This window comes from Solanum verrucosum, unplaced genomic scaffold (genome assembly GCF_900185275.1).
Source record: "Solanum verrucosum unplaced genomic scaffold, falcon-dt-bn FXZP01000026.1, whole genome shotgun sequence".
NCBI classification, from domain to species: Eukaryota; Viridiplantae; Streptophyta; class Magnoliopsida; order Solanales; family Solanaceae; genus Solanum; species Solanum verrucosum.
The window spans coordinates 617,218-643,024 of record NW_026020285.1 but is presented as its reverse complement, the minus strand read 5'-3'; the positions used below and the strand labels follow the sequence as shown (position 1 = coordinate 643,024).

The 25,807-nt window shown below is 37.7% G+C and overlaps 2 protein-coding genes across 2 annotated transcripts; one reads left to right on the top strand and one right to left on the bottom strand.

Moving 5' to 3' along the window:
• Nucleotides 1-479: 479 nt before the first annotated feature.
• On the bottom strand, nt 480-6,257 carry LOC125834275 (uncharacterized). Its single transcript, XM_049513438.1, has 4 exons — nt 6,084-6,257; nt 2,133-2,534; nt 875-1,057; nt 480-716 (listed from the first exon to the last, which is right to left on the bottom strand). The coding sequence occupies exons 1-4, from the start codon at nt 6,255-6,257 to the stop codon at nt 480-482; spliced, it is 996 nt and encodes a 331-aa protein (XP_049369395.1).
• Nucleotides 6,258-10,800: 4,543 nt separating this feature from the next.
• On the top strand, nt 10,801-11,993 carry LOC125834274 (uncharacterized). The gene is made up of 4 exons (XM_049513437.1): nt 10,801-11,103; nt 11,176-11,300; nt 11,385-11,680; nt 11,905-11,993. Exons 1-4 carry the CDS (start codon nt 10,801-10,803, stop codon nt 11,991-11,993), a joined length of 813 nt encoding a protein of 270 aa, XP_049369394.1.
• Nucleotides 11,994-25,807: the final 13,814 nt, after the last annotated feature.

Below are 25,807 nucleotides of genomic sequence, written 5' to 3'. Positions count from 1 at the left end.
TTTGGTGCACTGAAAAAAGCAACACTTTGTACTTATATCTGACTCAATAGCTACCATTGATTCTTCATGCGTGTCAATTTTGCTGTTATTTCTATAGAATTTAGAATGTTATCACAGAAAATCATGGTTTTGCAGATTTTATGTGATGATGTTCTAAGTTACGAAGAAATAAGAGCAGATATTGACGACGGGTGAAGAATAAATGGTAGGTATTGAGCAAGATATAAGTACAACTGTTTCTTCTGTCAGTGCACCAAGACTAGTTCATCCCATATGTGCTAAAACTTTTGCCTGCAAGGAATGAGAAGCAACCGAGCTCTATTATGGAAATGATGCCAAAGTCTTTTTGGGTCGAGGCAATAAACACATCGATTTACTTGCAAAATAGACTACAAACAAGGTCGTGGATGGAATGACACGGGTTGAAGCTTATACACCTTACCTTCACTTCCTTAAACTACCAAACCTTCGGGTTGAGCTCAATAAATCTCATCTTCTAGAAAACCATTTCGGAAGGCAGATTTAACATCTAAATAAAGGATTTTCCACATCATCTGTGTTGCCAATGCAATTAAAATACTGATGGCGTTCATCCTTGCAACAGGTGCAGAACTATCTAAATAATCAACTCCAGGCTTTTGAGAATAAACTTTAACAACCAAGTACTCTTTGCTCTTGTTTATTGATTCATATGCATGAAACTTCTCTACGTAAACCTATTTAACTCCAATAACTTTCTTAGTTTCAGGTTTATCAATGAGTTTCCACAGCTCGTTCTTGTCAATCATGGCTATTTCCTCCTTCAATGCTCGCTTCTATTCTTCAATCCCACTGGCATCTTAAAAGTTTGAAGGTTCCACAATAACAAGATTACATCTTCCATAATTTTTGCCAAAGATCTAGAACCTCTAACATAAAAATCTTCATCATCATTTGCTTCGAAGTCTTTATTCGAATCTTCTAAAGCAGGTTCAATATCCATCCTTCGGACTTGAGAGATATTCAAATCACAATAAGACTCTTCATCCACCTTCACATCTCTACGTATAAAAACTTTCTAAGATTCAATATTGTAAATGATATAGCCCTTAGACATAGAGCTATACCCAACCAAAAATTCCTTTTTCCAGTTTATAATCAAGCTTACTCCATTTGATAGTTGGTACATGAGTAGAACACAATGAACCAACCACCTTAGATGTCTTATTGATGGTTTTATGGAATTCCAAGCTTAAACTAGTGTCATTCCATCTACGACCCTTGTTGGTTACCTCTTTTCCAAGTACATCGGTGTGTTTACTGCCTCTGCCAAAAAACGACTTTTTGTAACTATTTTTATAGAGCTCTATGGCTTCTTGTTCCTTACATGCAAACGTTTTATCATATCTGGGATGAAGTATTTTTGGTGCATTAATAGAAGAAACACATGTACTTATATCTGACTCAATACCTACCATTGATTCTTCATGTGTGTCAATTTATGCTCTTACTTCTTAAGAATTTAGAACATCATCAGACAAAATCATGTTTTGCAGATATTGTGTGACGATGTCTCTAATTTTGAAGAAATAAGAGCAGAAATTGACATGCGTGAAGAAACAATGATAGGTATCGAGTTAGATACAAGTACTAGTGTTGCTTTTGTCAGTGCACCAAGAATTGTTCATACCAGATATGCTAAACTTCTCCTTATAAGGAACAAGAAGCTACCGATCTCTACGAAGAAAAAGTTGAGAAACTCTTATTGACTAAAGGCGGTAAACATATAGATTAACTTGCAAAATAGACTACCAAAAAGGGCAATGGATGGAATGACACCAGTTGAAGATTATACACCTCATTGTCACTTTCTTGAACTAAAAAACTTCGGGTTGAGCTACATAAATCTCCTCTTCTAGAAAACCATTCAAGAAGGCAGATTTGACATCTAAATGGCAGATTTTCCACTTCATTTGTGTTGCCAATGCAATCAAAATTATAATGGTGTCCATCTTTGCAAAAAGTGCAAAAGTATCTAAATAATGAACTCCAAGATGTCGATAATAACCTTTATCAACCTACTTTGATTTGTTCTTGTTGATAGATCCATCTGCATTCAACTTCACTCAGTAAACCTATTTAACTCCAATTACTTGCTTTCTTTCAAGTTTGTCAATGAGCTTCCATGTCTTGTTCTTCTCAATCATGGCTATTTCCTCCTTCATTCCTCTCATCCATTCTTCAATCCCACCGGCATCTTGAAAGTTTGAAGGTTTAGGGAAAACAAGATTACATCTTCCACAAATTTTTGCAAAAGTTCTAGTACGTCTAACAAAAAAATCTTTATCATTCTGCGCTTCCAAGTCTTCATTTGAATCTTCTAACGCAGGTTGAACATCAATCCTTCTGACTTGAGAGATATTCGAATTCCAATAAGCATCTTCATCCACCTTCACATCTCTTCTTATAAAATCTTCATAGCCCTTAGAGATATAGCTACAACCAACAAAAAATGTTCTTTTTAGCTTTTTTATCAAGCTTGCACCGTTTGATAGCTGGACATGAGTACAACACAATGAACCAAACACCGAAAAATGTATTATTTATGGTTTTATGCAATTCCAAGCTTCAAATGGTATCATTCCATCCACGATCACAGTTGGTAGTCTATTTTACGAGTAAAACGATGTTTTTACGACCTCTGCTTAAAAAAGACTTTGGAAACTCTTTCTTTATAGAACTCGATAGCTTCTTTTTCCTTACATGCAGAAGTTTTAGTATATTAGAAATGAACTATTCTTGAAGCATTGACATAAGAAACACCTGTACTTATAATTGACTTTATACCTACCGTTGATTCTTCATTGTCTATTTCTTCTCCTATTTCTTATGAATTTAGAACATCATTGCATAAAATTATTATTTTGCAGATTTTGTGTGATAATGTTCTAAATTCTGAAGAAATAAGAGCAAAAATTGAGAAGCGTGAAGAGTTAATGGTAGGTATAGAGTCAGATATAAGTTGCTTCTGTCAATGCTCCATGTAACACCCCTAAATATTAACCAAGAGTCGCATGTCGATTTACCATTTCCTAATTACTACAATATGTTTTACTCTCATTTTAGGAACTTGAAATGTTGTGATAATTGCTAACTTGCTTAACATAAATTGTGATCGTAATTTAAGGGATTGTGATGGGGTGTTTAGGTAATATTCTAATTAGAATTATGCATAACTTTAAAAAGGAGATGAGGGATATATATATATAGGTGTATATGTATGCATTTTGGGCATCACACAAATTTTTGGGCAGCACCTTTGAAGGACAGCTGTCCAAGGGATAAACATCACTTGTTTGACTATATATTTTCACCCCTCCTTTAGTAATTTCGTTTTACTCAAGCTTTAGAACCTTTGAAACATATCTAAATAGATTGTTCTTCAAAATCACAAGAGAAAACTTGGTTCTTTTGGCTGGAATTCGAGACACACTTCTTTTTGGTAAGTGACGAAATTTGTTCACGAGCTGGGTAGTGTTTGGTAATTTATGCATATCTCATCCTCTATAACTCCGTTTACAGTGAATAAATATGATTTGGAAAGCTAATTCATAGACCTACAACTTTTATGTTTATGTAAAACTCTAATTTAGCTGTTATGGAATCGAAATATGGGACGCAACATAGGACAAGTTCTGTCCAGATTTTGAAATTAGAAATCCTGTATGGACAGCTGTTAGTGTTTTGAATATATCTTTTTATAAAAAATATATTTTACGGTGATTCTTGTTTGGTTGCAACCTTAAGAGGTGTAGCTACATCTTTCAGGAAGGTTATACAGTCTAGTTTTGCTGTTTTCCTTTTCAAATCTAAGGTGCGACATGAGGTACTAGGCTGACCAGAATCACTGTTTTGGGAGCATAGTCGTGTTTGTACCGGCTAAGCTTACTTGTGCTGATAATTCTGTTTTACATCAATATTATTGAGTTGCTGGGAATTAAAGAAGTTATTTAATTGTATTTTTTAAGGTTGTATATGTAACATCCGACAATTTAAAATGAATATGAAGAAGCTTGAAATTGAAAGTAGTCATTTTTTGGAAAAATTCAGAATTTGAAAATTTGGCTAAGTTTAGAATATGGAAATTTGGCTAAATTCAAAATCTGGAAATTTGGCTAAGTGTGGAAATCAGTGAGTTTTTGGCCAACTAAGAGCAGTCATAACGCTTAGCTCAAGATGATCTAGGAGTAGTTCCAGTTATGTTTGGAAAGCCCTTGGAACGATCTTTCCAACGCCACCGAGTTTGCTCGATTCCGAGTTCGTATGAGCGAGTTATGCCCTTTGAAAGTTGGGCAGTTGGCAGGGAGTTCATCCGGAAATTTAAGGGCATTTTGGTCTTTTCACAAATCATTTCTTTTGAGTTTATATTGTTGTGTTAGGCTGATTGTGGATAATTTTTGTTCCATTTTAAAAGAGTACGAGTTAGGGTTCTTGAGGGTGAAGAAGAGAAGAAGGAGAGAAAGAAGAGAAGAAGAAGAGGACATCAAGGAGTTTCCGTCAAAGATCGTCGTGGAAATCGTCAGGGGTGATCCCTATCAAGGTATGTGAGTTCTTTGTGTGGGTTGATCCTTTCCCCCACACACAAAGCTCATTTTATGATTTGAGAAAATATTGGATTTGTTGTTAAAGTTGTTAGTTGTTGTTGATGTTGTTAGTTGTGTTGTGGAAGTTATTGTTGGTTGTGGGACATGATTTGGTTCTGTTCTTGAGTTGAATCTCTTGTATGTTGAGGGATTTTATGATCCTTAGTGTTGGTTGGTTCATACCCCCACACACCAACTCGTTTTCAATTCCAAGAAAAGATTTATTTTGGTTGTTGAAGTTGTTGGTTGTGTTGTTGAAGTTCTTGCTGATTTGGGACTGGATTTGGTTGTGTTTTTGAGTGGAGTCCACTGTATGTTGAGGGGTTTATGACCCCAAGTGTTTGGGAAAAGAACCTTTGAGGTTAAGAGGGTTTAGAGTTGGCAACATGAAGGAGAAAAGTCAGGCTGCTTTCAGGAAACAAGTCTGCGTTGCAGCTGTGTTCCCTCTGTGCACAAAATCTGTTCTGTACTAAGAAAACTAGATAAAATATCATCAATTTACACCATGTTTAAAGCTCAAGATAATGATTTTACGAACATTAGGTGGTACAACTCCTCTCTTTTGTGAGTTTTTTAGAGTTCAGGTCTTCAATTCTGGGAGGCCCTGTTGTAAAAAGAAGATAATAGTCAATTCTTCTTCTTTTTTAATTCTTCCACAAATTCTATACATGATGCCTTAAAATCAACTTCAAAGTAATCCACAATGGTGTTATGAAGCACTAACATTGAAGACATTATTTTGAACATTACTCTTATATTGGAATCGAGGTTTACTTTGAACATTACTCTTATATCAGAACATAATTTAATCACAAAAGTAATTCACGATTGTAACGACTTTCAAGGATATGAAGTATCCTAAGCTAAAGTTAACATATCGAAAAAATTCAAATTCTCTCCTAGTTCGTCACAAAGATTTTATTCCGTTTCTTCTATTTAATTTATATTCCATTTTAAATAGTGTATTGTTCAATTTTTCGAAATCACTATATCTGAGATTGACAATGACATATCATTGTGTGGTTGAGACATTCTGAAACTTGATTTTTTAAATTATATACGATGGTTATAAAATTGATGATATTTTTCTCAAGGATTACACTACATATAATGATTTGGTTGATTTTATTTCAAAACAATTTGAAAACGATGAATCTAGAAAAAAGAGAGATGTTAGATGTACTGTTGACGGAAATTCAACTTTGTTGGAGATTCAACATGAGATAGAAATGAAACTATTTATGGAGTTGAAGAATGGAGATCTAATTTTGGATTGTATCCAATGTGTATAATATATAGCCTCTGTATCTCATCAGTCTCATCTTTCACTCACACAATCACTCATGTTTACACACATTCTAAGAGACTTTTAATCTTATCTAACTAGTCTCCATATTCGATTTTAATCTTTAAGTATTTAAAACATGATCTAGTTTGATCTTTCTCTATGCTTCTACAGACAACGTGAGGAACACTGTGGGTTTCATTTCCTGCTAAAATCTTCTCTCTTTCCTGACTTTTTTCTCCCCATTGTCTTTCTTTGGTTTTCCACCCGGTGTTCGGAGCCCACATTGGAGCTCTGACTAAATCCGAATTGCATGCTGCAGGGCCCATTTGGGGGTTGTTTCTCCCCATTGCCACTATACTAAGAAAACTAGATAAAATATCATCAATTTACACCATGTTTAAAGCTCAAGATAATGATTTTACGAACATTAGGTGGTACAACTCTCTTTTGTGAGTTTTTTAGAGTTCAGGTCTTCAATTCTGGGAGGCTCTGTTGTAAAAAAAAGATAATAGTCAATTCTTCTTCTTTTTTAATTTTTCCACAAATTCTATACATGATGCCTTAAAACCAACTTCAAAGTAATCCACAATGGTGTTATGAAGCACTAACATTTAAGACATTATTTTGAACATTACTCTTATATTGGAATCGAGGTTTACTTTGAACATTACTCTTATATCGGAATGGATGTTAAGAAAACCTTCAATCAAGGACAATATTGCAATAGTTCAAATGAACATCAACAATTTGCTGGAGGTAAGGATAAAGAGGGAAGGACTGAATATTGTTCAAGTGGTGGCAATTTTGAAGACTTGGGTAATGATTTGTCAGAAGAACACACTATTTTATGAAGGAGTAAAAATGGAGCACCTGGATATGAAGTTAGCGATGAAGTGCGAAAATAGATGGCACGTAAAGAAGGAGATTCTGATTGTGATGACTCTAAAGCGTTCAAGAGCTTAAAAAGTAATCCTAATTCAGATAGTAAGAACTTTCTTGAGTTCAATCCAAAGACAAATAAGTAAATGAGTTCAAGAATGTTGTGAAAACTCATGAAGTCAATCAAGGAAGGTATAAAAAATGGCGCAAGAATGATAAGTAAATGATACAAGCAGTTTGTCCTATAAATTAAGATTGTGACAAAGATATTATGGATTCTAAAATGTTCAAAGATAGTGTTTTTCAAGTACAGACATGTAATCTCATCCACAACTATAAAAATTGAACCACATTAATAAAATCATAACGTCTTTGTTCATAGCTAGAGGATATCTTGATGTCTTAAAATCAAACAGTAATTGAAAGATCTCCAAATTTAGAAATCACGTTAGAATTTAGTTAAGAGCACATGCTCCATTATCTAAATATAGATGGTGAAATGAGGCAATTACAATAATCGATGGACATATCTCTGATAGATTCAAGTTATTGTGGAATTATTTTAATGAAATCGTAAGGACAAATTCAAATACTTTAGTTTGTTTGAAGTTGATTGAAAATGAGGATCTCAGCAAGCCTAATGGAATTTAGAGATTCTACATTTGTTTTAGTGCTTGCAAAGAAGGATTCAAGAGTGGTTGCAGAAAATATAAGCTGAAAATGGGGATAATATATTTAGAACTTCCAATATTTTTGGTGGGACCTGGCTCACGAAAGCAGAGTGCAGTGCACAATGCACCAACAAAGACTACATCAACTGCACTTAAGGTTAAGAGAATGCAATGGTGGGGGATCAAGATTTGTTTAGAACCTCTTGAACACAAACAAACTATGCTATCCCACAAAATTGATATTTTAGACTAGGAAAATGCATAAGTACCCCCCCAGCCTATACCCGAAATCCCAGAGACACACCTAACCTTTACTAAGGTCCTATTATCCCCTCGAACTTATTTTATATGTAATATTCTACCCCTTTTTGGCCTACGTGGCACTGTCTTGTGGGCCCAGCGCATGTTGACATTTTTTTCGAGGATAGTGCCACGTAGGCCGAAAAGGGGTAGAATATTATGGATAAATTAAGTTCGGGGGGGGGGGGGGTAATAGGACCTTAGTAAAGGTTAGATGTGTCTCTGGGATTTCGGGCATTTGGCTGGGGAGTACCTATGCATTTTCCCTTTCAGACTCAACAAAATTGACGAAACAACCAATGGAGATCGTCTCATTAAAATATTTACCTAAGTCAACACTTACACAAAGTAACCAAAAGATGCAAAATTGTCACAAAATCAACTAGAGCACCTTGGGATCCGAACAAAAGTTCGTTCTAGACTAAACTCTGAATTCTGAAGCTAACCATTCCAATGGAATTCTCATTAACCGAAGTCAAATATTAGCCAAACTTTGAAAAACATCGTGCCTAATAGCTCAAGCTTACGCTAAAGGCCCCAAGACCCGAACCAACCCTGCTACTAGCCCAAAATGGATCTTTTGGAACTAATTGAAATGACGAAAATATCATACGACATCATATTCTCCAAATGTTTACCAAACTCAACTCTTTCAACTTAAAAACTACCAAAAGGGAAAAACTTACACAATTCTACGAAAAGTGTGCAATCCATCCCAACACACCACAAACACTACACAAAAGTTATGGGAAGGGGCAAAAACATAAATTCACACAAAAACATGCAAATTACCATTAGTGTCTCTAACACCTCGAAAACAAGACCCAGAATTTTTTTGCAAAACTTACCTGAACCAGTGAACCACGACAGGGTTCATGGACTGTGATAGGGTCCACGGTCCAGTGAACTGCCCGTGATCCTGACTTCGACTTCACCAGGTCCAGCCATCAGACAACGGATACCTTCACGGGCCGTGGTCTTGACAACGGACCGTGGTGGTGTTCGTGAATAGTTAGGCAGTAGCCTCCCTAGACTAGCCCTCAGACCCTCAAGCCTAAGTGAGGACCACGAGGACCTTTACGGTCCGTGGTTTTCCACACGGCCCGTGGAAGGGTTCCTGAAGGCCAGCCTGTAAACCCTAGCCCTAAGTCTCCATACCTCAGCCCAAGTGAGGACCACGGGGACCTTCACGGTCTGTGGTCCTCCACACGGGCAGTGGTAGTGGCTCGTGGACCTAGTCTTCGGAACCATATGATCAAGTGAAGATCACGAGGGCCTTCACGGTCCGTGGTCCCTTTCAGGGTCAGTGAAAGGGGCCGTGGTCAGCCCGTTTGTAGCTTTAAGTCAGGGGTCTTTTGGTCTTTTCCTATTTCGTTAGACCCCTAAACTACATCGTTTTAACCCTAAACTACGTAGTTTTGATTAGTTTTAGCCTAAAAACATAACTAGAACTTACCCAAGTCAGATATTTCATCAAAAACTTAGAAATTAGAACATGAAAAGAGGTAAGAGGTCGAGCAATCCTAGTTCAAGAATGCAACAAGATTCCATCAGTTCCATCCCCGAAATCGAAAGATATCTCCGTGGAATTTATCACCAGGTATGTGGGATTTCACTAGTGGGTTCCTTTCCCCCATTAGATCCCTAAATTTCAGTTAGTTTCTTGATTCCCTATTATCAACTAGACCTAGGGTTTCTAGAACTTCAGCAGATTATCATAAATTAGTTAATTACATGTTCCAAATTAGATTAGCATGTTATTACTTCGTTTATTGCATGAATTTCAGAACCCTAGCTATGTAGTGCTTTAGTTCTTGAATTACAAATGCTAGGCCAGATATTTCAGTTATTTAAGATATAGATGCCTTAGTTTTGAATGTGTCATTCTCAGTTTATTAATGTTTATTCTCAGTTTGCATGTCATTTTGAGCTATCGATTATATCATAGAAATTCAGTCATAATGTGTTAATCACCTAATCCATTGGGAGTAGCTTAATATCAAGTTGGACTAGGGTCAGTCACCCATATTGTCTCAGAACCACGAGCCACGTAGGTTGTAAGTTCCCTCTATGGTCATCATTTTAGTGATCACGCCAGCATGCCTCTATACCTTTGGCCGGGTATATTGGGTCCTCTCAATGAGGCGTATACATCGGATTTCACATTTAGCTCATGTAGTTTTATTATCGGTTATTAGTAGCTCCTACAGTTTAGTTAGACTCCATTGCATTGACCACATTTCAGTATAGTCAGTATTCTGTATCAACATGTAAGAAAGTGGTCATTACATTTAGTTAGCTTAGTATTCAGTATCTATATCATGTTCAGATTATGCTCTTGCTTTTTTGCTTGTTCAGTTATATATTTATTTCAGCTTTACTCTATCCTGCATTTTCAGTTCCTTTAAAGTACTGATGCATACTCTGTGCTACATCTTCTCGTGATGTAGGTCCGGGTTCTCAGCATCCAGATCACGCTTAGATCGGTTCTCTATCTCCAGTTCACTATTTTAGTCTTTTAGTTCCAGTTTTGCTAAACTTAGATGGGGCATGTCCTAGCACTTCTAGTCAGTTAGAGGCTATTTTTAGACATAGTTAGATTTTGCTTAGTATTTGAGTGTGATGTTTCTTTTGTATTAAACTCTCAGATTTGATATATTCAATTTTAGTATATGGGTATTCCCTATTACTTTAATTTTCCTGATTTAGCTTCCGCAACAGTTATTATTATTCTTAGTATGTTCATGTCATACCAGCAGGGTTAGCTTGGGGTCACTTGTGATCATAGCTCCCGTGTCAGCGTCTCAGGGGTAGCTCGGGGCCTGACAAACTTGGTATCAGAGCACTAGATTTAAAAGTCCTAGGATGTCTGAAAAGCCGCACTAAGTAGAGTTATTTTCATAGGTGTAGAGTGCACCACATCTAATGAGAGGGAGGCTACAAGGTGTTTTAGGAAAAATCTTCATATTCTTGTTACTCTTATCGTGCTTAAGGTATGATCTAATTCCATTCTAACTCAACATCCTACATTTCAGTGATCATGCCTGCTCGTAGAGCTGACGCCAGGAATGCAAACGACCGAAATGCAAACACCGCCCTTCCAGTCCCAGATCAGGAAGTCTCGAATGCAGAGTTCAGGAACTCCATTCAGATGTTATCTCAGATTGTGGCCAACCAGAATAACCAGCGGGCTCTAGTTCCAGAAAATGCTAATGTTAAGTCAATTGCAGCCAGAGTGCGAAACTTTGTTAGGATGAATCCGCTAGAGTTCTTAGGATCGCAGGTTGGAGAATATCCCCAAAACTTCATTGATGACGTCAAGAAGATCTTTGAAGTGATAAAGGTAATTGGGAATGATCGGGTTGAGTTAGCATCTTACCAACTTAAGGATGTAGCTCAAATCTGGTATACTCAGTGGAAGGAGAACAGGGGTACAAATGTAGCTCCTATCCCTTGGGATTGGTTTAGTGAAACCATTCTGGACCGGTTTTTTCCAAGGGAGCTAAGGGAGGCGAAAGCTCAGGAATTTAGGAACATAAGGCAAGGTAGCATGACAGTCCAAGAGTATGGGCTCAAGTTTACCCAACTCTCCAGGTATACCCCTCACATGGTGGCTGATTCCAGGGCCCAAATGAACAAGTTACTTTATGGAGTGTCACACTTGGTGAAAACAGAATGTAGGAATGCTATGTTGCTGGGAGATATGAGCCTTTCTAGGCTTATGACTCATGCTCAGCAGGTTGAGGATGATAAGCTTAAGGAACATGCCAAGGAGAACAAGAAGGCTAGAACTGGGAACTATGACTATTCTCAACAGAAAACGGGTGGTGGAAATCGCTTGCAGGGTCAGCAGAAAATTTCAACTCCAGCACCTTCATCAGCTAGAGTTCCATCCTTTAGGTTTCGTAATGATCATAAAGGTAGGGCATCAGGCTCTACCCAACTTGCCCTAATTGTGGTAAGAACCATCCGGGCGAGTGCCTTGCAGGAAAGGAAGGATATTTTAGGTGTGGTCAGTCTGGTCACAGGTTGAGGGATTGTCCTTCTAAACTGAGCCAAGGAGGCAATACTAATCGAATCCAGTCTACAACTTCAGTAGCACCAGCAGGTCGCCCTACTCAGTAGGGTAATTCTTCTGGTACAGGTGGCGGACAATGCCAAAACAGACTCTATGCTCTTCAGGCTCGCCAGGAGCAGGAAAATTCTTCTGATGTAGTTATTAGTATGTTATGAGTCTTTGATCTTGATGTTTATGCTTTGTTAGATCCAGGGGCTACGCTTTCCTTTATTACTCCTTACATAGCAGTTAAGTTTGATGTTAGTCTAGAAACTCTCTCAGAACCTTTATCAGTCTCTACTCCAGTCGGTGACACAGTTATAGCTAGACGGATATACAGAAATTTACCTGTCTCAGTCTCTCAGAAAGTGACATCAGCAGATCTTGTAGAGTTAGAAATGGTAGACTTCGATGTCATTCTAGGAATGGATTGGTTACATTCCTGTTATGCCTCAGTCAATTGTAGAACTATGATTGTTCGTTTTCAGTTTCCAGACAAACCAATCTTAGAATGGAAGGGTAGTAGTTTAGCGCCAATGCGATTCATTTCTTACCTTAAGGCTAGAAGATGATCTCTAAAGGTTATCTCTATTATCTAGTTCAGGTTAAGGATTCAAGCTCCGAAACCCCAACTCTTGAGTTAGTTCTAGTGGTTAATGAGTTTCCAGAAGTGTTTCTAGAAGATCTTCCTGGAGTTCCTCCCGATAGGGAAATCAACTTTGGAATTGATCTCCTTCCAGATACCCAGCCTATTTCTATTCCTCCATATAGGATGGCTCCACCTGAGCTTAAGGAATTGAAACAGCAGTTGAAAAACCTTATCTAAGGGCTTCATCAGACCTAGTATTTCGCCATGAGGTGCACCAGTGTTATTCGTAAAGAAGAAAGATGGTTCTCTCAGAATGTGCATTGTTTATAGGCAGTTGAACAAGGTCACTATCAAGAATAAATATCCCATCCTTCGGATCGATGACTTGTTTGACCAACTTCAGGGTACTAGTCATTTCTCAAAGATAGACCTCAGATCGGGTTATCATCAGCTTAAAGTCAGAGATAGTGACATTCCAAAGATAGCCTTCAGGACTCGGTATGGTCATTATGAATTTGTAGTTATGTCATTTGGACTAACCAATGCTCATGCAACTTTCATTGATTTGATGAATAGAGTGTTCAAGTAGTACTTGGACAGTTGGACTTGTACGTTATCATCTCTATTGATGATATCCTCATTTACTCTAGGAATGAGGAAGAACATGCGAGTCATTTGAGAGTTGTTTTGCAAACTCTCAAAGATCGCCAATTATTCGCCAAATTTAACAAGTGCGAGTTTTGGTTGCAGTAAACTGCTTTTCTTGGGCATATAGTGTCTAGTGAAGGAATTCGAGTACATTCCCAGAAAATAGAGGCAGTGAAGTAATGGCCCAGACCTACCTCTCCAAAAGATATCAGAAGTTTTCTTGGTCTAGCGGGGTATTACAAAAGGTTTGTGGAAGGATTTTCATCCATAGCCTCTCCATTGACTAAGTTGACTCATAAAAAGGTCAAGTATCAGTGGTCAGATTATTGTGAGAAAAGCTTCCCAGAATTGAAAACTAGGTTGACTACAACTCCTGTTTTGACTCTACTAGAGGGTTCAGATGGCTATGTTATATATTGTGATGCTTCCAGAATCGGCCTAGGTTGTGTGCTGATGCAGTAGGCGAAGGTTATAGATTATGCTTCTTGACAGCTTAAGGTGCATGAGTAGAACTATCCAACTCATAACCTCGAGCTTGCAGCAGTGATGTTTGTACTCAAGATTTGGAGATACTACTTGTATGGTGTTCATGTAGACGTGTACACAGACCATAAGAGCCTTCAGTATGTGTTCACCCAGAAAGAGTTGAATCTTCTTCATAGAAGATGGCTAGAGTTCCTCATAGATTATGATATGAGTGTGCATTACCATCCTACTAAGGCCAATGTAGTAGTAGATGATCTTAGCAAATTATCTATGGGTAGTGTAGCACATGTTGAGGAAGAAAGAAAAGAGATAACAAAGGATTTTCACAGACTTGCTCGCTTAGCAGTTTGTCTTATGAGCATATCAGATGGTGGTGTAACAGTTCAGAATGGGGCAAAATCTTCTTTGGTAGTGGAAGTGAAGGAAAAAAAGACAGTGATCCGATACTGCTTGAGCTAAAGGGTGCAATCCATTGGCAGAGAGTGGAGGTTTTCTCCCAAGGGGGAGATGGTGTACTTCACCATCAGGGTTGATTATGTGTTCCTAAGGTGGATGAGTTGAGACAAGACATTCTTCAAGAAGCCCATAACTATAGATACTCTATTCACCCAGGCGCCACTAAGATGTACCGTGCTATGCGAGAAGTTTATTGGTGGAATGGTATGAAGAAAGATATAGCAGATTTTGTGGCTAAGTTCCCCAATTGCCAGCAAGTCAAGGTAGAACATCAGAGACCAGGAAGTATGACTCAAGAGATTGACATTCCTACTTGGAAGTGGGAAGTGATCAACATGGACTTCATCACAGGTTTACCTTGTACTCGCACACAACATGACTCCATTTGGGTGATAGTTGACAGAGTTACTAAGTCTTATCGCTTTTTGGCGGTCAAGACTATAGATTCGGCGGAGGACTATGCCAAGCTTTACATAAATAAGATAGTCAGGTTGCATGGGGTTCCTTTGTCTATCATCTCAGATAGAGGTCCTCAGTTTACCTCTCATTTCAGGAAGTCATTTCAGAAAGGTGTTGGTACTCAGGTTAACCTTACCTCATGAGGCATTGTATGGGCGTAGATGCAAATCTCCTGTTGGTTAGTTTGAAGTAGGTGAAACAACCTAGATAGGGCCAGATTCAGTCCATTATACTATGGAGAAAGTTCAAATCATTAGAGATAGACTTAAGACAGACCAGAGTCGCCAGAAGTCTTATGCATATGTAAGGAGAAGGGAACTAGAGTTCCAAGTTGATGATTGGGTTTTCCTGAAAATGTCACCTATGAAAAGGGTGATAAGATTTGGCAAGAAAGAGAAGCTCAGTCCCAGATATGTATGCCCTTACTGGATCTTAAAAAGGATTCGTAAAGTGTCTTATGAGTTAGAGTTGCCAGCAGATTTAGCAGCAATGCATCCAGTCTTTCATATTTCACCATTGAAGAAGTGTGTGGGTGACCTAGCTTCCGTAGTACCATTAGAGAGTGTGGCTATGAAATATACCATTTATTATGAAGATGTACCAATTGAGATTCTTGATCGTCAGGTTAGGAGGTTGAGAAACAAAGAAGTCTCTTCAGTCAGGGTTTGGTGGAGGAGTCAGTCCGTAGAGGGAGCTACTTGGGAAGGAGAAGCAACCATGAAAGCCAAGTTTCCTCACCTCTTTCCTTCCGATTCCACTCCAGCTTGAGGTAATAGACCCTCTTCAGTTTTTTAGTCATTCATGCATGAAATCAGTCTTAGTATCATGTTCCTTTAGTTTGTTCTTGCATTTTTAGCGTATTTGCATGATTTTTTGGAACTTAGCTCAGTCAAAAATCAGTCTTCAGTGTTTATTTTCGTAGGGTTGCAACTCATTCCCTCCATTTCAGCTAGTTTAGTTTTCATTCGAGGATGAATGATCCCAAGAGGGAGATACTGTAACACCTCGAAAACTAGACCCAGAAAAAAATTACAGAACTTACCTGAACTAGTGAACCATTGCGGGGTTCATGGACCGTGATAGGGTCCATGGTCCTTTGAACTGCCCGTGCTCCTGACGTGGACTTCATCAGGTCTAGACATCAAACCACGGGCACCTTCACGGGCCGTGGTCTTGACAACATACCGTGGTGGCATCCTTGAAGATTGAGGCAGTAGCCTCCCTAGACTAGCCCTTAAACCCTCAAGCCTAAGTGAGGACCACGAGGACCTTTACGGATCGTGGTCCTCCACACGGGCCGTGGAAGGGTTCGTGAAGGCCAGCCAATAAACCCCTAGCCCTGCACCTCCAGACTTCAGCCCAAGTGAGGACCACAAGGACCTTCACGGTCCGTGGTCTTCTACATGGGTCGTGGTAGTGGCACGTGGACCTAGACTTCAGAACCACAGGACCAAGTGAAGACCACGAGGGCCTTCACGGTCCATGGTCCCTTTCACGGTCATGGTCAGCCCGTCTGCAACTTTAAGTCAGGGGTCTTTTCCTATTTCATTGGACCCCTAAACTACGTTGTTTTAACCCTAAACTACGTGGTTTTTATTAGTTTTAGCGTAGAAACATAACTAGGTTCTTAACATCCAGATCACGCTTAGATCGGTTCCCGATCTCTAGTTCAACAGTATCAGTGGTTAGTCCTCATTCTTCGAGGACAATAGTCATGTTATCATTTCACTATTTTAGTATTTTAGTTCAAATTTTGCTAGACTTAACTGGGGCATGTCCCAGCACTTCTAGTCAGCTAGATGCTATATTCAGACATATTAAGATTCAACTTAGTATTTGAGTTTGATGTTTCTTTTTTATTTAACTCTCAGATTTGATATATTCAATTTTAGTATATGGGTATTCCCTATTACTTTAATTTTCATGATTTAGCTTCCGCATCAGTTATTATTATTCTTAGTATGCTCATGTCATGCCTGGAGGGTTAGCTTAGGGTCACTTGTGATCCTAGGTGCCGTGTCCGCGTCTCAGGGGTAGCTCGGGGAGTGACAGTGTCATTACAACATCCACTACTAAAATGACTTTCCTCCTCAAAAGTAAAAGAGAAGAAAGTACTTCAAAGCTCGAAAAGATGAGAATATCAGGTCCACATGTCAAGCTCGACCTCCTATGTAGACTTCTCGACCAGATGATGCCTTTACTGAACCTTCACCGACGGGATCTCCTTAGACCTAAACTTCCTAACTTGCCTCTCTAAAATAGCCACATGATCCTCTTAAAATACCAAGGACTCATCAAGCTGAATAGTATCCCACTAAAGCATGTGAAACTCATCAGGAACATACCATCTTAACATAGAGATATAAAACACAACGTTAACACCTAAAAGAGATGGGAGTAAGGATAGATCATAAGAAATCTCTCCAATCCATCTCAGAATCATAAAAGGGCCAATAAACCTAGGTCTAAGCTTGCCCTTCTTCCCAAATCTCATCACACCATGGGCAACACTTTAGAAATACTTGGTCGCCAATAAACTCTCTGATCAACATAGCTCTTCTTCTGACTTTAGGTAGGGTAGATTCGCTCTTGGATCACATGAACACTACTCATAAATTCATGCAACAAGTCAGTTCCCCACGGCCTAACTTCAAAAGCATCAAACCAGCCTGCCAAAGATCGACATCTCCTACTAGTAAACTCTTAAAATGGATCCATTTGAATACTCTAATGGTAGATGTTATTATACGTGAACTCCTCCAAAGCCAAGAACTGGTCCCACTAACCTCTGCAATCAATAACACAGGCCCAAAGCATGTCCTTCAAGACTTGAATAGTCCTCTTAAACTGACCTTTAGTCTTTGGATGGAAAGTTGTGTTAAGCTCAGTTCTAGTACTCAATTGCCTCTAAAAAGACCTCCAAAAACATGAATTGAACTGAGTGCCATGATCTGAAATGATAGATACCAGTACCCATGCAAACGAAAAATCTCTTGAATGTAAATCTGAGCTAATCTTCATAAACTATAGGTAGCCTGAATCGGCAAAAAGTGAGAAGACTTGGTCAGTTGATCTACGATGAAACAAATAACATTAAATCTCCAAAAACTATGCGTAAATACTACTATAAAGTCCATAGCTACCGGCTCCCACTTCCACTCTAGAATGGGTAATTGTTGGGTCAAACCACCTGTCCTCTATTGGTCACTTCACCAGCTGACAGTTTAAACATCTTGTCACAAATGTCAGAATGTCCCTTTTAACCCACACCACCAATAGTGCTGCATCAGATCACAATACATCTTCATTGTACTAAGATGAAAAAAGTATCTAGAACAATGGGACTTCTACAGAATAAACCAAACCAAATCTATAACCCTTAGCTTGGCTAAGTGTACATGTGGGTCCTCCGATGACAATCCTTAGAATAAGCCCCATGTTGTAAGCATTTGCATCAAGCTGCTAGTCACCACAAATGTGTGCCCTGGAGGTAGATTAGGTAGAACAAATTGGTCCATCTGAGTCTGCTATATTGATGTTGCCCCGATAGTGGTCATGTTGTCATGGGCCTGGTGGATCTTGTACCCTCAATGCATCTCCCAATTGATTGTCAGTTGGAATTTGATTGTCCCTACCAACTACCCTCGGTTGTTGTAACTCAACTACATCACCTGGATTTCCTCCGTTAGGATTAACTGGATATCCTGGATTGTTCATTCTTCGCAAAGTGTGATTCAACTCTGGATCGTAAGGAGTAAGTGGTTCACCCTGGCTCCGTGTACTTGGCATACACTAGAGTCAGAACCTGAGAGAGACGAAAACAAAGAGAAAAAGTAAAATTAGGAAATATTTGACTAACGTTCAATAATGTAGTTAAAATAAATCTAAAAGCCAAATTTCCCCGGTAGCGGTGCCAAAATTTGACACGCTTAAATTACACCTCCCTAAAGAAGCATAAGCGATCGTTATCAAGTAAAGAACCAAACTTGTAGGTTGGGGTCAATCCCACGAGGAAAATGGTTTAGACTTTACTTTAACCAACAATTATAATCAATTAGTCAAATTACTTCCAGAAACAAGTAATAAAAAAAGAGTTTTTTTTAGAACAAATTGTAAGAATACGATAAATAATCAGTAATCAAAAGTCAGTTTTGGGTTGTTATCAAGAGTGAAATAACTAGGGTATCCGTGTTCCCCACAAGCTCATAACGCAGTAATCCTAATAATAGCAATCCTTTCTTAGTGAATTACATGCGAAGTGATAAATTAGGTATTTCTAAATCCTTGGTCCGACATTTAGAGAATTTCACCCCGCACCTTGGTCCGGCTACGTGTGTGTACTTTACTAACCTTTACCCTTACCTTATATTAGACATCATAATCGATGTTTGGCTTAGTTATTACTTCGCACCAATTGACACTAGCCTATTAGATAGTATCACACTAAATCTATGTTGATAATTCTTTTCTTGTTGATTACCTCCTTGGTCCGGCAAGTAGCAACAAGGCGAGTTCTAACGTTTGCAACCGCTAAAAAGACTTCTAAAGGAAAGAATTATCAATGCATGCACCACACTATTCAAGAATTGCTTATTTACTATTCATACTTTGTTAATTGCTCATGGTTCCCACAACCCTAGTTGTGGAGTTTAGTTATCCATAATCATATGACTACAATTCATTGTTTTAGGTGGAAGAATTATAAACTTACGTAACAAGAGTAATAAACCCAGAAATTCAACTTGAATTGCAACTCCAAAATCTTCGAAACGATCTAAGGAAATTAATAATTGCTAAAGTTGCAAATTAATCTCCCAAGTCAAGAACTAGAATAGAATAATAATGTCTAACCCCTAAAAACGAGGTTTACATGCCCTATTTATAGAAAACAAGTCCTAAATAAAAAGGGAAACAAAATAAGGAAAGTTTGTTACAGGCACGCGTCTTCATTCCACGAGACTGACTCACGGACCATCAATGGATCTATGGTGCGTGAGTCCCTTTCGTCAGCCAGGACTTAGAAAATATTTCAACTTCCAAAAATCAGCTTCTCTGAAGCAAACGACGGAATTGCAGTACGGATCGTAGATCGATCTACGGTCCGTTAATCCCCTTCCGTAGATCCACAATTTGAATCTTCAAAAATCAGGTACTGGAACCCTCGCAGTATCTATCTACGGATCAATAGTACGGTCCGTAGATCAATCTATGGACCGTCAATGGGCACCGTGGTTCCACACTTGGTCAGATTTCTCTGATTTGCTTTCCATGCCTTGCCTGCTGATCTACGACTACCATCTACGGAGCGTCAATGGATCTACGGTCAGTAGATGCCCTTTTCTGCAATTCTATCAGCTGTCTCTTTAATTCCGTGCCTGAATATCTTTCCTGCAAAATATTATAAAAACACATGAAAACTAATACAAATAAAACCCTAGACACACACAACTTGTAAGTGAAATGTATTAGAAATACCGTAAACTCACAGTATATCAATGTCCACTAAGAAAAGGTTAAGTTCTCTTAATTGGGTTAAGTTCTTAACTAGTAGTTTAAAATTGCGAGGCCCTAGGTGAAGTCCATCTTGATCATGTGCATTATTTCTTGAGATTCGTAGAACTTGCAATTTTGTAATGTGAGAGATTTCAGAAGACCTGACATATTCGAATCTGATTTATCAAGATGTGTTAAGCTAGAAAATTCACCAAATTTAGGTGAAATGTGCAACTGAGAGAAATCATTACGAGACAAATCAAGCCTTTTGAGAGAGGAGAGTTGAAAGAGGCTACAATTGGGATGAAACTTACCTTGAAGTTGGCTGCAACTAAGGTCAAGCTCAATCACTTGTCCCGTTGTCTCGTCACAATAAACTCCAGCCCATGAGCAACAATTACTGCTTGTATTCCATGTAAATGTCTTTGGATATGAGTCAATATTTTGATTTGTTGTTTTGTAGGAACAATAAGAAACATAAGGAGGTATGGTAAACATTTTCTTAAACTGCAGAAGAACAAGAGCTTGATCTTTGAAGCACAAATTAAATAAGGATGAAGAGCTTTATTTGGAATCTGAATTTGGGAAGAGCTTTAGTAAAATATCAGCGAGTTGATTCTTGGAACAACTATGAACAAGCTTGATTTCCTTTTTCTTCTCGGCTTCTCTAATAGAATGAAACTTGACAAAGATATGCTTTGTTTTACCATGCCGCACTGGATTTTCTGCAATTAGAATTGCTGATTTGTTATTACACTTGATCTTATTTGCAACTTGCAATTTCATTCCAAGACCCTTCAAAATTTTCCTTAACCAAATAACTTGATTTGCATCTGTAGATGCTGTTATATACTCTTCTTCTATGGTAGATTGCGCCACTATTTCTATCTTCTTTGAATTCCATGAAAACACACCAGACCCAAGGAAAAAGCATAGCCAGTAGTACTCTTCATATTGTCAATATTACCATCCCAATGACTATCAACAATGCCAAGCAAAGCACCTTCTTCCACAGGTCTGAACCATATTCCAACTTACAGAGTTCCTCCTAAGTATCTAAGCACTCTTTTCACAGCAATAAAACGAATGTCGCTGAGACTTTGCATTAAACTTGAAAGGAAACTAGCAGCATACATTAAATCAGGTCTTGAGCTGCCAAGACAACTTCCAATCAAACTTCTAAAATATGAAGCATCACACTATTCGGCTCCATCATTAAGAAGTATCTACACAAAAAGTGTAGCATCATTGTCATTTTGTTTCGGAACATTGGTTGCCAATTGAACATCGATTATGCTGTACCAAGCCCTTGGAGCCTGCTTCAAACCATATACAACTTTTTGAAGGAACTACAAAACCTTTGTACTGAGCTACATCTGGAAGGAACATCTGGTATTTAGATATCAAATCTGCCTTGAATGGTTTTCTAAATGAGGAGATTTATGTAGCTCAACCCGAAGGTTTTGTAGTTCAAGGAAGTGAAGGTAAGGTGTATAAGCTTAAAATATGTCATTCCATCCACGACCCTTAAAACAGACTTTGGCAACTTTTCTTTAGAGAGCTCGGTTGCTTTGGTGCACTGAAAAAAGCAACACTTTGTACTTATATCTGACTCAATAGCTACCATTGATTCTTCATGCGTGTCAATTTTGCTGTTATTTCTATAGAATTCTGAACGTTATCACAGAAAATCATGGTTTTGCAGATTTTATGTGATGATGTTCTAAGTTACGAAGAAATAAGAGCAGATATTGACACGGGTGAAGAATATAAGTACAACTGTTTCTTTTGTCAGTGCACCAAGACTAGTTCATCCCATATGTGCTAAAACTTTTGCCTGCAAGGAATGAGAAGCAACCGATCTCTATTATGGAAATGATGCCAAAGTCTTTTTTGGTCGAGGCAATAAACACATCGATTTACTTGCAAAATAGACTACAAACAAGGTCGTGGATGGAATGACACGGGTTGAAGCTTATACACCTTACCTTCACTTCCTTAAACTACCAAACCTTCGGGTTGAGCTCAATAAATCTCATCTTCTAGAAAACCATTTCGGAAGGCAGATTTAACATCTAAATAAAGGATTTTCCACTTCATCTGTGTTGCCAATGCAATTAAAATACTGATGGCGTTCATCCTTGCAACAGGTGCAGAACTATCTAAATAATCAACTCCAGGCTTTTGAGAATAAACTTTACCAAACCAAGTACTCTTTGCTCTTGTTTATTGATTCATATGCATGAAACTTCTCTACGTAAACCTATTTAACTCCAATAACTTTCTTAGTTTCAGGTTTATCAATGAGTTTCCACAGCTCGTTCTTGTCAATCATGGCTATTTCCTCCTTCAATGCTCGCTTCTATTCTTCAATCCCACTGGCATCTTAAAAGTTTGAAGGTTCCACAATAACAAGATTACATCTTCCATAATTTTTGCCAAAGATCTAGAACCTCTAACATAAAAATCTTCATCATCATTTGCTTCGAAGTCTTTATTCGAATCTTCTAAAGCAGGTTCAATATCCATCCTTCGGACTTGAGAGATATTCAAATCACAATAAGACTCTTCATCCACCTTCACATCTCTACGTATAAAAACTTTCTAAGATTCAATATTGTAAATGATATAGCCCTTAGACATAGAGCTATACCCAACCAAAAATTCCTTTTTCCAGTTTATAATCAAGCTTACTCCATTTGATAGTTGGTACATGAGTAGAACACAATGAACCAACCACCTTAGATGTCTTATTGATGGTTTTATGGAATTCCAAGCTTAAACTAGTGTCATTCCATCTACGACCCTTGTTGGTTACCTCTTTTCCAAGTACATCGGTGTGTTTACTGCCTCTGCCAAAAAACGACTTTTTGTAACTATTTTTATAGAGCTCTATGGCTTCTTGTTCCTTACATGCAAACGTTTTATCATATCTGGGATGAAGTATTTTTGGTGCATTAATAGAAGAAACACATGTACTTATATCTGACTCAATACCTACCATTGATTCTTCATGTGTGTCAATTTATGCTCTTACTTCTTAAGAATTTAGAACATCATCAGACAAAATCATGTTTTGCAGATATTGTGTGACGATGTCTCTAATTTTGAAGAAATAAGAGCAGAAATTGACATGCGTGAAGAAACAATGATAGGTATCGAGTTAGATACAAGTACTAGTGTTGCTTTTGTCAGTGCACCAAGAATTGTTCATACCAGATATGCTAAACTTCTCCTTATAAGGAACAAGAAGCTACCGATCTCTACGAAGAAAAAGTTGAGAAACTCTTATTGACTAAAGGCGGTAAACATATAGATTAACTTGCAAAATAGACTACCAAAAAGGGCAATGGATGGAATGACACCAGTTGAAGATTATACACCTCATTGTCACTTTCTTGAACTAAAAAACTTCGGGTTGAGCTACATAAATCTCCTCTTCTAGAAAACCATTCAAGAAGGCAGATTTGACATCTAAATGGCAGATTTTCCACTTCATTTGTGTTGCCAATGCAATCAAAATTATAATGGTGTCCATCTTTGCAAAAAGTGCAAAAGTATCTAAATAATGAACTCCAAGATGTCGATAATAACCTTTATCAACCTACTTTGATTTGTTCTTGTTGATAGATCCATCTGCATTCAACTTCACTCAGTAAACCTATTTAACTCCAATTACTTGCTTTCTTTCAAGTTTGTCAATGAGCTTCCATGTCTTGTTCTTCTCAATCATGGCTATTTCCTCCTTCATTCCTCTCATCCATTCTTCAATCCCACCGGCATCTTGAAAGTTTGAAGGTTTAGGGAAAACAAGATTACATCTTCCACAAATTTTTGCAAAAGTTCTAGTACGTCTAACAAAAAAATCTTTATCATTCTGCGCTTCCAAGTCTTCATTTGAATCTTCTAACGCAGGTTGAACATCAATCCTTCTGACTTGAGAGATATTCGAATTCCAATAAGCATCTTCATCCACCTTCACATCTCTTCTTATAAAATCTTCATAGCCCTTAGAGATATAGCTACAACCAACAAAAAATGTTCTTTTTAGCTTTTTTATCAAGCTTGCACCGTTTGATAGCTGGACATGAGTACAACACAATGAACCAAACACCGAAAAATGTATTATTTATGGTTTTATGCAATTCCAAGCTTCAAATGGTATCATTCCATCCACGATCACAGTTGGTAGTCTATTTTACGAGTAAAACGATGTTTTTACGACCTCTGCTTAAAAAAGACTTTGGAAACTCTTTCTTTATAGAACTCGATAGCTTCTTTTTCCTTACATGCAGAAGTTTTAGTATATTAGAAATGAACTATTCTTGAAGCATTGACATAAGAAACACCTGTACTTATAATTGACTTTATACCTACCGTTGATTCTTCATTGTCTATTTCTTCTCCTATTTCTTATGAATTTAGAACATCATTGCATAAAATTATTATTTTGCAGATTTTGTGTGATAATGTTCTAAATTCTGAAGAAATAAGAGCAAAAATTGAGAAGCGTGAAGAGTTAATGGTAGGTATAGAGTCAGATATAAGTTGCTTCTGTCAATGCTCCATGTAACACCCCTAAATATTAACCAAGAGTCGCATGTCGATTTACCATTTCCTAATTACTACAATATGTTTTACTCTCATTTTAGGAACTTGAAATGTTGTGATAATTGCTAACTTGCTTAACATAAATTGTGATCGTAATTTAAGGGATTGTGATGGGGTGTTTAGGTAATATTCTAATTAGAATTATGCATAACTTTAAAAAGGAGATGAGGGATATATATATATAGGTGTATATGTATGCATTTTGGGCATCACACAAATTTTTGGGCAGCACCTTTGAAGGACAGCTGTCCAAGGGATAAACATCACTTGTTTGACTATATATTTTCACCCCTCCTTTAGTAATTTCGTTTTACTCAAGCTTTAGAACCTTTGAAACATATCTAAATAGATTGTTCTTCAAAATCACAAGAGAAAACTTGGTTCTTTTGGCTGGAATTCGAGACACACTTCTTTTTGGTAAGTGACGAAATTTGTTCACGAGCTGGGTAGTGTTTGGTAATTTATGCATATCTCATCCTCTATAACTCCGTTTACAGTGAATAAATATGATTTGGAAAGCTAATTCATAGACCTACAACTTTTATGTTTATGTAAAACTCTAATTTAGCTGTTATGGAATCGAAATATGGGACGCAACATAGGACAAGTTCTGTCCAGATTTTGAAATTAGAAATCCTGTATGGACAGCTGTTAGTGTTTTGAATATATCTTTTTATAAAAAATATATTTTACGGTGATTCTTGTTTGGTTGCAACCTTAAGAGGTGTAGCTACATCTTTCAGGAAGGTTATACAGTCTAGTTTTGCTGTTTTCCTTTTCAAATCTAAGGTGCGACATGAGGTACTAGGCTGACCAGAATCACTGTTTTGGGAGCATAGTCGTGTTTGTACCGGCTAAGCTTACTTGTGCTGATAATTCTGTTTTACATCAATATTATTGAGTTGCTGGGAATTAAAGAAGTTATTTAATTGTATTTTTTAAGGTTGTATATGTAACATCCGACAATTTAAAATGAATATGAAGAAGCTTGAAATTGAAAGTAGTCATTTTTTGGAAAAATTCAGAATTTGAAAATTTGGCTAAGTTTAGAATATGGAAATTTGGCTAAATTCAAAATCTGGAAATTTGGCTAAGTGTGGAAATCAGTGAGTTTTTGGCCAACTAAGAGCAGTCATAACGCTTAGCTCAAGATGATCTAGGAGTAGTTCCAGTTATGTTTGGAAAGCCCTTGGAACGATCTTTCCAACGCCACCGAGTTTGCTCGATTCCGAGTTCGTATGAGCGAGT

Excerpts from the sequence above, each read along its gene's own strand:
- LOC125834275 (XM_049513438.1), bottom strand. The coding sequence starts at position 6,257 with ATGGGGAGAAACAACCCCCAAATGGGCCCTGCAGCATGCAATTCGGAT. Across the intron at positions 2,535-6,083 it reads CCCACAGTGTTCCTCACGTT|CTATCAAACGGTGCAAGCTT; the intron begins GTCTGTAGAAGC and ends ACTCATGTCCAG. Across the intron at positions 717-874 it reads TGGCAAAAATTATGGAAGAT|GTTTACGTAGAGAAGTTTCA; the intron begins GTAATCTTGTTA and ends GGAGTTAAATAG.
- LOC125834274 (XM_049513437.1), top strand. The coding sequence starts at position 10,801 with ATGCCTGCTCGTAGAGCTGACGCCAGGAATGCAAACGACCGAAATGCA. Across the intron at positions 11,104-11,175 it reads AGATCTTTGAAGTGATAAAG|TGGAAGGAGAACAGGGGTAC; the intron begins GTAATTGGGAAT and ends TGGTATACTCAG. Across the intron at positions 11,301-11,384 it reads CAGGAATTTAGGAACATAAG|GGCCCAAATGAACAAGTTAC; the intron begins GCAAGGTAGCAT and ends GGCTGATTCCAG.